Raw genomic sequence first — 11,570 nt, 5'->3', positions numbered from 1 at the left:
CATTGTCCACTCTTGAAATTTCCTCAGAGGGTTAAGGGTGGGTTTTATGCAGCAGTGGAATGTAACTAAGCACATTAACTCAAGTACTATACTGCATAATATAATAATATATAAATATAATTATATATAAAAATATATAATTTTCCGATAATTTTCTAGCACTTTTTATTATTTCTTGCAAATTTTTGGGTAATTTCTTCTGTGCTTTCTTCCAGGGATTTTGAAAGAAATGAAGCCAATTTAATCAGCTTTCAAAGAGTTCTGACTTTGCAGAATAATTCTAGTCCAGGTAGAGAAACCAATACAAATGAAGCTTTGAAAATAATAATAATAAAAAAAAATGTCTAAAAAAGGCTATTAGCACTTTTTCCCTTTTTAAAACAAATTGCAAGAAATTAGATTGAGAAAATTTTTTTTTTTTAAAGATAGGGACATTTTTCCAGGGAAAAGGCAAAAAAGCTAAGAAAAGAGTATATTTTGAATTATTTTAATTACACATTTAAAATTATGTTATAAAATCAGTATATTTTTTCATCACTTTTTTTCCAGTGAAATAGGCCTGCTCTTCCTCAGAAGTTTCTCTCTGCGGACATGCAGTGGCTCGTCAGAAATAGTCTCACTGTGCTGATGCAGCGTCATGATTGAGATGCCATCTTTCCTTTAACTGAATGTGAAGAATCTGACCTGGCTGCCTTTATGCAGGACTTGACTGACACCTCGTGGACGCTGTTTGTCATTAGTGTTGCAGGGGCGGATATTGCACTTCCAGCATTATGATGATCTGACGGAATTAGAGCAACACTGTCTTTGAAGGGGGGACTATTTTTAGCAGCGGAGCATTATTTTTGAGTGCGCACCTTCACTCCTTTTAAATGAAACGCCCTTCACAGTGACACATATTTATTTATTTTTTCATCTTAAAGCAGAAACGCTTGTAACCTGACTGACACCAAGACGTCTATTTATACCACCAGACCTCCCTCCCTCCCTCGCTCCTTCCCCCTTTCTCCTCCTCCCTTCCTCATCCTACATTACGTCATCGGGACCGGTGCATTTGCAGTGAATTTGGGGGATGCAGCTGTAGCGAAGCATGCACATGCAGGAGACACCGGACAGCCTTTTGTCTTTAAATGATCTGGTTCGGTTCAGTATATGTAAATAGAGGCGACATAAAGGTTATTAAAAAAACAAAACACACACAGCAGGTTAAAAGGCGGGACTTCCTTCCGGCTGTTTATCTCGGTTGTGCAGCGCAAGGCGAGCCAGTGCAGGATCAGATAACAAGGTAAGCTTGTTGACAGTCTGCGCCGTATTTTGTGTATTTTTTCTGCCGAGATCATGTTTGTTGTTGCTGCTGTGTTTGTCTTATTGTTGCACGCAGAGCTTCGCGTTGAAGCGGTTAGCTCTGCAGCACTGATGCTAAAACACGGAGCTCGTATTTCCCCTAAAATGAGGCTAATTGTCAATAATGTATTTGTAGTAAAGTCGCTCTTATAGATGCATTACAGTCGTTATATCCTCAGTCTGACATAATTGCTATCCTAACCGGTAATGTCTTCAGTGCTAATTAATGCTTTATGTTCGGTGTAGCTGCTGTCTAACTACATGTTACGATTATAAACATGATATCAATATTGCAAAAACGTAATGATACATATATTGTGGCATAACACTAATTATTATCGATCTGATATCACAGTAGAGTTTTGCAGCTGTATTACAGTTATTACTGTAGATGTTTTCCTACTAACTTCTTACACTTGTTCGAAACTGATTATTTTCTTTATTCATCATTTTTCTAATAATTAAATGTATAGAAATGATCTATTACTTGTTCCCAAAGTTCAAGGTGACATCTTTAAATTGTTTTGTCCAACTGCCAGTTCAAAACTGGGTGTACACGATAGGGGTCAACCAATATTGTCTTTTCAGGGCTGATACCGATTATTAGTAGTTGATGAGACCAATAACTGATACACATTTACAATAAAAATGAAAATCTTTCTATCAATATTTAGAATTTGGAATAAAACATTATTATGAGGGGGCCTGTCACTGTTTTGAGATACTAATTATTTTGAGGAATTTTATAATATTTGAAAATGTTTGTCATTTTGAGAAAATTTGTTGTTATTTAGAGAAAGTTTGTCATTATTTTGACATACAAACTCATCATTTTACAGTTCTCTCCTTATAATTACAAGATCTTTCTGTTCCCTCAACTGGCAGCAATGCGCCTCCATATCGCCCAAATGACAGAAACAGCCTCAAAACATAATTATGCAGAAGTATGTGAGCAGGCTGTCCTTATACTTTTGTGTCGATAAGAGAGGTTAATTGAGTTCTTCCTCAGCGGTTTTTGTTGTGTGTCTGTAGGTTTTCTCGTCATGCTGGGCTGCTTGCTTCGAGGAGGCTGCGGTCCTCTCATCTGCCTGTGGGCCCCGCTGCTGCTGCCGTCGCTTGTCTCCCTCCACCGCCTGGACCAACATGGCAGTAGGAGCCACGGTGTGAGGGAGCAGCCCAAGCTGCTGCTCGTGTCCTTCGATGGCTTTCGCTGGGATTACATCTACAGGGTCCCGACGCCTAACTTCCACAGCATCATGGATGACGGCGTGAAGGTGGAGAATGTGGAGAACGCCTACATCACCAAAACCTTCCCCAACCATTACAGCTTGGTGACGGGGCTGTATGCCGAGACGCATGGCATCGTGGCCAACGAGATGTACGACCCCACCACGAACCGGTCCTTCTCCATGGAGACGGACAGTATTTATGAGTCACAGTGGTGGGAGGAGGCGGTGCCTCTCTGGGTGACTGTCCAGAAAGCCGGAGGGCGGAGTGGGGCAGCGATGTGGCCGGGGTCAGATGTGAAGATCCACGGCATGTTCCCCAATCAGTACCTCCAGTACAACGCCTCAGTGTCCTTTGAGAGCAGAGTGGAGCGGATTATCGAGTGGTTCTCTGCGCCCAAAGAAGAAGCAGTGGATTTTGGAGTTCTGTACTGGGAGGAGCCGGATGAAAGTGGGCACATCCTCGGACCGCAGAACAACCTTATGGATAAGATCATCGCTGGGATTGATGAGAAACTCGGATTCCTCATGAATGAGTTGAAGAAGGCAGGGCTGTATGAGAAAGTGAACCTGATAGTGACCAGTGACCACGGGATGGCGCAGCTTTCCCGGGATAAGATCATAGAGCTGGACGAGTACGTGAGCAGAGACCTGTACACCTGGGTGGACAAGAGTCCCGTGGTGGGGATACTGCCCAAAGAAGGTATCACTTTAAAACGTCAAAATTCAATGCTAGCAAGAAACCTAATTGAAAGGAACAGTTTGACATTTTGGGAATTTAACTAATTTGCTTTCTTACTGAGAGTTAGTTGCCTCGGTCCAGACCTTTAAATAGGTTCACTCCACTAAGTTGACAGATTTGTTTCTCAGCAGTTTCTCCTTTGAAAATTAATCGATCAAATGCACACCATGGTAGGACTAACGATTAGCCAATCAGTGCCACTGGCAAGACTAAAGTTGTTGTCAAACTGTTTTAAAGTGGAACCAGTAAGGAGTAATAACAATTGTAACTGCTATAGACGAGACAGACGCTGCTATTGAGGCTGTTCTAAATTGAAGTGTAGTCTTAATATTGTCCGATATTTTCGTTTGTTTTACCAAATGTTGTTAGATTCAGGAGGATATGTCAGTCTTTAGTGGTTGGTAAGGGGAAATCCAGCCCCCCTCCAATTCTAAAGTTCACAAATTGACATCACATTTATTGGATTTGTACAAAAACCAAAACTAAGTCAACAGAAGGTTACTGAATGTGTCGGCAAACTTCCCCTTCCTTTTTTTCATGCATGTGTCTCCTTTGTTTCTTTCTCTGTTCCACCTTTACATTTGGACGTGTCTTAATGACTTTTCCTCATCAGCAGTTTGTGGAGTTTAAGTGGCAGGTTTAATAATTGATCAGTCGATCAGTCTGACCAGATCCAATCAATTTATGAGAGGAGCAGCTGTTTGTAAATGAAAGCAAACGTTTAGTCTAATGAACGCATATGTTTCACTTCAACACTGTGATGCTATGAATAACCAAATGGTATATATTTCCCAACTAGGGATACACAAAAAGATTGGCGCGTTATCGACATTGTCAGATATTGACTTTAATATGAAACATGCAATTTTTTGCTGATATCATTAACCATTTTTAAAAATTGAATGACAAAGTGAACATGTACAAAATACTGTCCCTAAGTTGAAGTATTTTTCTTATTTTGCACAATAAATTAATATTACATAGACGGAAAAGCAATGTATTTTATGTCTCCATCTAGTCCATCTACATTTTAGGAATACAGAGCTTCAATCTAAAACCAAATGGCTTTTCAAAATTTAATATAATTTATACATAAATTATTACAGAATTTCTAAATTGCTGAATTTCTTGCATATTTGCAACTTCTCCTGAAACCTGTGTTTTATATCTATGGAAATTTTCAACCATTCTTCATGTGTGTTTTTGCAGGGAAGCTCGAGGAGGTGTATAGTAAACTGGTGGATGCAAACCCCAACATGGTGGTGTACAAGAAGGAAGACATTCCCGAGCACTTCCACTATCAACACAACATCAGGATCATGCCAATCCTCATTGAGTCCAAGGAGGGCTGGACCATCACGCAGAACAGTAGCGAACACCTCATGCGTACGTATTTCACACCTGCTGGTTTGTATGAGTATTTTTCAGCTGTATCAAATGGCAGGTTCAGTCTGCTCTAATAATAACTTCACAGGCGGTTTTTCAGTTATTGAACAAAGCTAGCTTGTGTAATAGCAGCTGTAATTAACAAAGAAAGCCAGATTTGTTTTCCCTTGGAAACAGCAGGAGTGTGTGTGGGTTTGGAAGTTGGTCCTGTGCTGCTTCCAAGTGCAGTTTTTTTTTCTTCTTTTTAAATTAAGCAGGCGTTTTTTCACCCTCTCTTTCGGATTAGAGATCTTAAACTGTGTATTTTGAGTTTTCAAAGCAGCTTATGTTCCTCCTTTGCTGTTAATCAGCAAAATGACCTGATGGAGTCTGAGGCTGGAGGGAAAACCTGCTGACTTTCAGTCCACAGTTACAACGTGGTGTCAGATTGCTCAGCACACACGCTGTCCTGCATATCAAAAGTTGTTTCCTCAGCATAGCTGTTTGATATATGAGAGATCAATAGGCCTGGATGATAAAACCAAAGCAACCAGCGTCTCAGTGTATTACAGGGAAGGCACTTTGATAGATTACACCAGTGATACTCAACTTATGGCTCAGGGCCAAATGTGGCTCCCCAACCATTTTCTAATTCACAATAAAAATAAAATGATTCACACTGGGAATTGTTTTTATACTTTTTGTTTACATAAGGTGTCAGAGTCCAAAAAACAGCATTAGAATAGCTTGTTTATCAAAAAAAAGTGCCACTGGAGAAACCCCCACGCCCCCCAAAAGAGGTCCTAACTAAGCCCCTATTGTCCTAAAATCCTAAAAAAGGTCCTTAAATCTTATAATATCCTAAAATCTGAGAAATGTCCTTAAATCCAAGACGCATCCCCAAAATCTGAGAAAGGTAAAATCCGAGAAACATCTTAAAATCCAAGAAAAATCCTTAAAACCATGAACAACCTATAATCCTAGAAATGTCCTAAAATTGTAGACACGTTCTAAAATCTGAGAAATATCTCAAAATCACAGACACATCCTAAAATCATGAAAGTGTCCTAAAATCCTAGCATGATCCTTAAAATCTGAGAAACGTCCTAAAATCTTAGTCACATTCTAAAATCCTATAAACATGTACGGGGCTGCTGCGACTGGCCCCTTTCATTTTGCAAAAGTGGCCCCCAAGCAAAGCAAGTTGTGTATCCCTGCTGTAGACCCAATGTGAGTGAATCGCTTCAATGCTCACTTATTAATGATTATTATCGGTGTGTGTGGACTGGACCTGCACTTCCTGGTGGCTTAATATTAAAGGTACGGCCACATTACAGTCAGACCCTGTGAAAACACACAGTTTAATGTTTACTTTGATTGAAGATCGTATGACAGATTAATTCAAGCATGCGTTTCTTGTGTTGGTTAAATCTAACATTCACTGTATTCATATTCTTAGGTGTTGCACTAATGTATCTCTGGGGCCTAACAAAACATGTTAAATGCATTTTCTTCCTTGCAAAACATTTTCAAGGCCAGTTTTTTTAATCTTTTAAATACTGCATTGTTTACATCCATATTAAGATGTCATCCTGTTCGGCCCTGGCTGCCTTTCTTGCTGTTTTGCTACGCTTCTTCATGTGTTAACTCCACCGTCAGTTATTGAAATAGCCTGAAACCTTCGGCAGGACTGCATACTAGTTTTGGGCTGGTGTAAAAATATCCAACAGGTTTGACATTAAAGGCAAATTTATAGTTGTACGTTGGCTATACGCAGAGCCTACGCCATAGCCTATGCATGCGACCTACGCTGTTGTGAGCATTTAATCTTGTGCGGTTGTGTGTTTGTGTCGCTCCGGCCGTAGGGTTTCCGTGAAGTGTTGTAAAGTTCGATTGATTCAAAACACCTAAAACACACAATAAACACGGCCTAATTGCGTCAGTTTCTAACACAAGTACACAAATGGTTTTATTGTAATTCAAAAGGCTCACAGACAAAAAATCGTCTTTTGTTGGACACATTTCCACCACAAATACAACATGGACGTTATTAGCACAAGCCCATTGTAGAAATTAACAATGGACCTGGACCGGTGTGCCGAATTTTACCACTAGGGTTTGCACTTGACTCAGCAGTTGTTCCCGAGGGGAACATGATGATGCTGCATTCCAGTCCAAGTTAGAGGTCAGAATCCCAGTTGAAATTTCCAGACCCGCAAACTTTAGGTGCACAATGCCAAACGTAAACAAAATCGCTGGCTGACCTTGAGAAGCTGATGTTTCTTTGGCAAGTGTTCACACAATTCAACTTTTAGCAGTGCAGCCTCCTTAAATAAAACAGGAGAGGGAAAATAATGCGTCATCATAGCTGTGTATTAGTTCTGATTAAATACGGACAAATATACAACACTGCGTTTTAGCTGAGGGTTAACTCATTGACAATGTGCACTTCTATGGGGGTTGCCATTGTTGTGTGGCGACAGACAACTGCTTCCTCATAAAGTCAGGGTAGATTTTTTTGACTAGAGTTTAAAGTATGAACTTTCCTTGAACTTTTTCTAGTAGGAGGTCAGAAATTTTCAAAGTTAGAGTTGTCTGGATGCAGCATTAGACTCGGCTCTATCACTACTAGGGGTCGACAGATTACCAGCCTGGCTGATTATTGGGACTGATTTTGGCATTTTGCCTACGTTTCATTTTAATGATTGAGGATAAAATTAATTTAAAAGTGCAAAGAAAGTGTCAGAATGGGAGAATTTTAACTTTGTAAAACCTCAGGGAGCTATTGTTATATACCCATATTTTTACATTTAAATTTTCACTTGACTTTATTAAGAAAAAAAAGTTGCTGGGAACTTTCTGTATGATGTTGAAACTTTAAGTTTTGATTAAACATTAAACATTTGCAAAAGGCATTTAAACAAAGCTTTGTGCTGGAGTTTGTTATATTCCAAATTCTAAATATTGACAGAATGATGTAAGTTTTTATTGTAAATGCATATTGATTCCAAATATTGGTTATCGCTCTCATTAACTACTAATAATCGGCCCTGAAAAAAACAATACTGGTTGACCCTTAACCTCCAATGTTGGCTTAATGGAAAAGAGGTTTAAACGAAAAAAAAATAAGGTCATCCAGTGCCTGTGGAAGAAACACTACTTCGCATACTGAGTGGGCTGCATATCCTGGAAGCAAACCCAGAACCTAGAAACGTTTTTTAGCGTTTTAGCAGTTCTTATTAGACTGAATATTTCCCAATTTAGGGTCCAGTCTCTGGATCAAATATAATATCCGTGGTTGCAGCTCGGCAGTAAATTGTGCACGGACTAGGTGTTAGTCCGAATATAAACATAATAATATTATCATAATCATGCTGTTATATTGCAACAGGAGTTGGATTTAGTACAGTGATGCTGTTGGCATGGGTTGCTTATGTAGGCTACTTTTTAATTTGCCAGAACGTGTCATAATGACAAGTGCAGAGTTAGATAAAATCAAATTGGTTCGAGCTTGTGCAGCAGATTGGACCACTACTGTTGCAAACCCTGGTGCACTTTTGGTCCATGCTGGTAGAAAAAAGAAAAAAAAAGAAAACTTCTGGAGTAAACGTCTCTAAGCTCATCAAAGGTCTATGTGCTTGCGTGTTTTGATTTAATTTTCTGTTTTGCTTGTGGGTTGCTGTGATTGATTTAGCAATAACGAGTCAGCTGGGGCAGCAGCGATGTTTGTAAATCATCTGAGAGAGCTGCTATGCCAGATTCCATAAATCTCTCTGCCTGTGATAGGAAATGTGTAGAATAACAATGCAAAAATAATTAACATCAGAGAATTGCACCTCTTCATGCAAATATGTTTCTTGTCTTTTCTCTACAGTCGGAAATCACGGCTATGACAACAGGTTACGCAGCATGCAGCCTGTGTTCGTGGCCCGCGGGCCGGCCTTTCGGCAGAATTACATCAAGACCTCGATGCGCTCTGTCGACCTTTACCCTCTCATGTGCCACATCCTGTCCATCCACCCTCTACCGAACAACGGCTCCCTCTCTAACGTTCAGGACCTGCTGTCCGTAGAGCCGACGCCATCCCCGCCCACCACCGTCGCTCCCAGAGTCAGCGGATACTCCTACGCCCCCGTGGTGGGTTCTCTCCTCGGCATCGTGATGGTGCTGGGTTTTCTGGTGGTCTACATCAGACAAGTGACGCTCAAACAGCTGCCCTCACTAAAACACAGAAGCAGGGAGATGTCGCAGCCCTTACTGCAAGAGGACTTGCACCTGTAGCTGAAGAAACCGAACGTAAAAGAAGAGGAGGTATTGCTCCCCAAGGTAGTCCGCTCTGTCCAGAAGCATCCCCTCACGCCTCCCTTTTACCACTAAACGCCACTGTGCTGCTTTTTATTATCATTTGGAGATCAAAGGAATCTAAGCTAGTCGTGTACAGAGGTACATCTCCAGAGTGTAAGGGGAATGTCTGGGGTTTGCTTCTGGTGCAGGCTTAATCAAGATAATAAACCTTTACATGGGCTTTATAGTGGCTTTGCTTTGGTTGTGAATTTTACTTAATATCATCTCGTCATTTTCATCATCACAAGTAAAAACGCAAAGCTAAGAGTGGAACTTTAACCTGTGATTCTGGGAACCTTTGTTGGCCAAAACCAAGACTTTGGCAACATGAAGGTGTCAGTATGCTCGAAACGAACTTGATTATCTAAAGGTAAAAGAACAGACACAGGGGACTGCAGAGTGAAAAGCCTTAACTGAAGCATAAATGCTCACACAGACAATCTTTCTTCGATGGCATTCATAGGGTTGCACTCCTTTTCACATAAGGGAGAAAAGTAATGAAGTGTGAAGAATATTAAAAGATAGCTGGAGGGAGAAAATCAAACTCTGCTTACAACAAGCCTAAAAACAAGCCTAGTTGGCAGTTCAGCATGCTTAGATTCAGCCAAAATGTTAGAAAGCAAGGCCATTTTAACAAAACTTAATCCGTCAATTCACATGATGAGCATCGAATGAAGAAGGTATCAAACGAAGTTCTCAGTTGTCTTTGGTATCACTTTAAGAGAACTGGTTTTGGTACTGCTGTGTCACTTTTTAGACGAGCTATAGGAGGGAGGGGATTTAAGCTGCTGTTCAGCGATACAAAAAGCAATTTGTTTGAAGCATACGGACACCTTTACTCCCTGACAGTAACAGCTGAGTGACGGCAGCAGATTTAGATTAGTTGGCATTTTAAAATCGACGCAAAACTGATTTGTTTATGTCACAATGTAAAGATGGAACTAAGTCCAGTTTTTGCCACCAATTGTTCTGCTTAGGATTTATTTGAAATAAAAATGCTGTGATTAATCAAAGAAGTATTCAGCTACAGTCCCAGGAGGTCGGCTGGGGTCAGTGTTGTTTTCGAATGTGACTTGGGTGCAGATGTTCCACTAAAGACTCACTCAGTGTGCCAGGCTCCTGTCGTCACTCATCCCAGGAGCCGATCACATGACGACCTCGCTCTTTAGCAGTCAGTTACCATTTGCCTTTTAACTTCATGGAGAACGTCTCTCTGAAAGTGTGCAATTGTGTGTGGGTCTGTTTTTATTTTTGTAGAGTTTGTGTTCGGAGGGCATTTTTTTCTGTATAGATGACCGTGTCCCGCCCTCCTGTTCATAACCATGGCCATTTGTTGGTGAAATGTGAAGTGCAATTGCTATTGGTCAGTATTTCGTCTTAGGAATTTTAAGGGTTTTGTTGTTGTTTGGTTGAGAAGACTATTTCGGCATGACTTGCAAGAACTGTTCCCCTGATTTGCACTACAGGATTGAAACGAAACAGAACGACGGGGGCAGTAGTTTGATGCTTTTTAGGTCATGTATAATTTGCACTTCCTGTTAGTAGTCGCTATTTAAAATAATAATAAAAAGTTAGGTGCCTCTTGCCAAAAAGCTTTTTAATTAGCATAATCATAGAAAGTAGAATCCAAATCTGCAAATTAATAATTCTAATATTTTTTCAGCATCTTTTAAAAAACAATTGGTTCAATTTTCTCCTTTTGCTTTTAGATGCATTGACTAATAATACGTGTGCCCAAAAACAATGACAGACATCACTGTGATATATACTTTTTACAAAAATTAAATTCTTAAATTGAGAGAATTTATATGGAAATTGTTAATTTTCTGATGATTGTCTTGCTTTATGAAGAAGTGTTGTCTGATGATTTTCCCCTGACTTGTTGACGGAAAAGTGAAATATATCCAGAATATATTTAAATAATTGATATGAAATTGTTAGATAAGATAAAATATTAGATCAGGTTTACCTCTGATAATTACATGGATTTGAAATATGGATATTGATTATGATTTACAAATTATCTATCTTTGCCATGTTGATGCAACTAAAGAGTCTTCTGAAATTAAAGGGACTTATGTGAAACTGAGCAGTTTGTATTTCATTATTAACTCTCTGCATGTATGTTTAAGCATGTTGCCCGGGTCTTTACACGTGTTCTTTACTATTTATTGTCTTCACTTTCCTCACATCAAAGCCGAAAAGTAAGCGGCTTCACATCTCAAGACAGGCTGACAAAAAATTCATGTAAATACAATTAATTATTTGGCATAAAAAAATAACAAGTTGTAAGATTTAATGGACTGTAACAAAAATCTGGGTGGAGAAGTGTGGGGGTTTAACTTATGTTTCAATTTTTTATTTATTTATTTTTTAAAGTAAGAGCTTCCTCAGATTTCTTTTGGACTCTCCCATTGACTAAAAAAAGAAATACTACCCTCCTATCAATATCTCAGAAAAGATAACTGAGTTTGTACTATTGATTTAAAAATTAAAAGAAGGCAAAGTGGAATGAATTATAAGATGACATAACCCATGACAATAGATAG

General features: G+C 39.5%; 1 protein-coding gene across 1 annotated transcript; it reads left to right on the top strand.

The window, feature by feature from the left end:
* The first annotated feature begins 1,042 nt into the window (after positions 1–1,042).
* On the top strand, positions 1,043–11,110 carry enpp5 (ectonucleotide pyrophosphatase/phosphodiesterase 5). The gene is made up of 4 exons (XM_042504019.2): positions 1,043–1,285; positions 2,377–3,273; positions 4,522–4,698; positions 8,552–11,110. The coding sequence occupies exons 2-4, from the start codon at positions 2,388–2,390 to the stop codon at positions 8,956–8,958; spliced, it is 1,470 nt and encodes a 489-aa protein (XP_042359953.2). The 5' UTR covers positions 1,043–1,285; positions 2,377–2,387; the 3' UTR covers positions 8,959–11,110.
* Positions 11,111–11,570: the final 460 nt, after the last annotated feature.

Source organism: Plectropomus leopardus, chromosome 16, assembly GCF_026936395.1.
Source record: "Plectropomus leopardus strain MGB_pleo_1.0 chromosome 16, ASM2693639v1, whole genome shotgun sequence".
NCBI lineage: Eukaryota > Metazoa > Chordata > Actinopteri > Perciformes > Serranidae > Plectropomus > Plectropomus leopardus.
The sequence above is the reverse complement of the archived record's forward strand: the minus strand, read 5'-3'. Positions and strand labels throughout refer to the sequence as shown.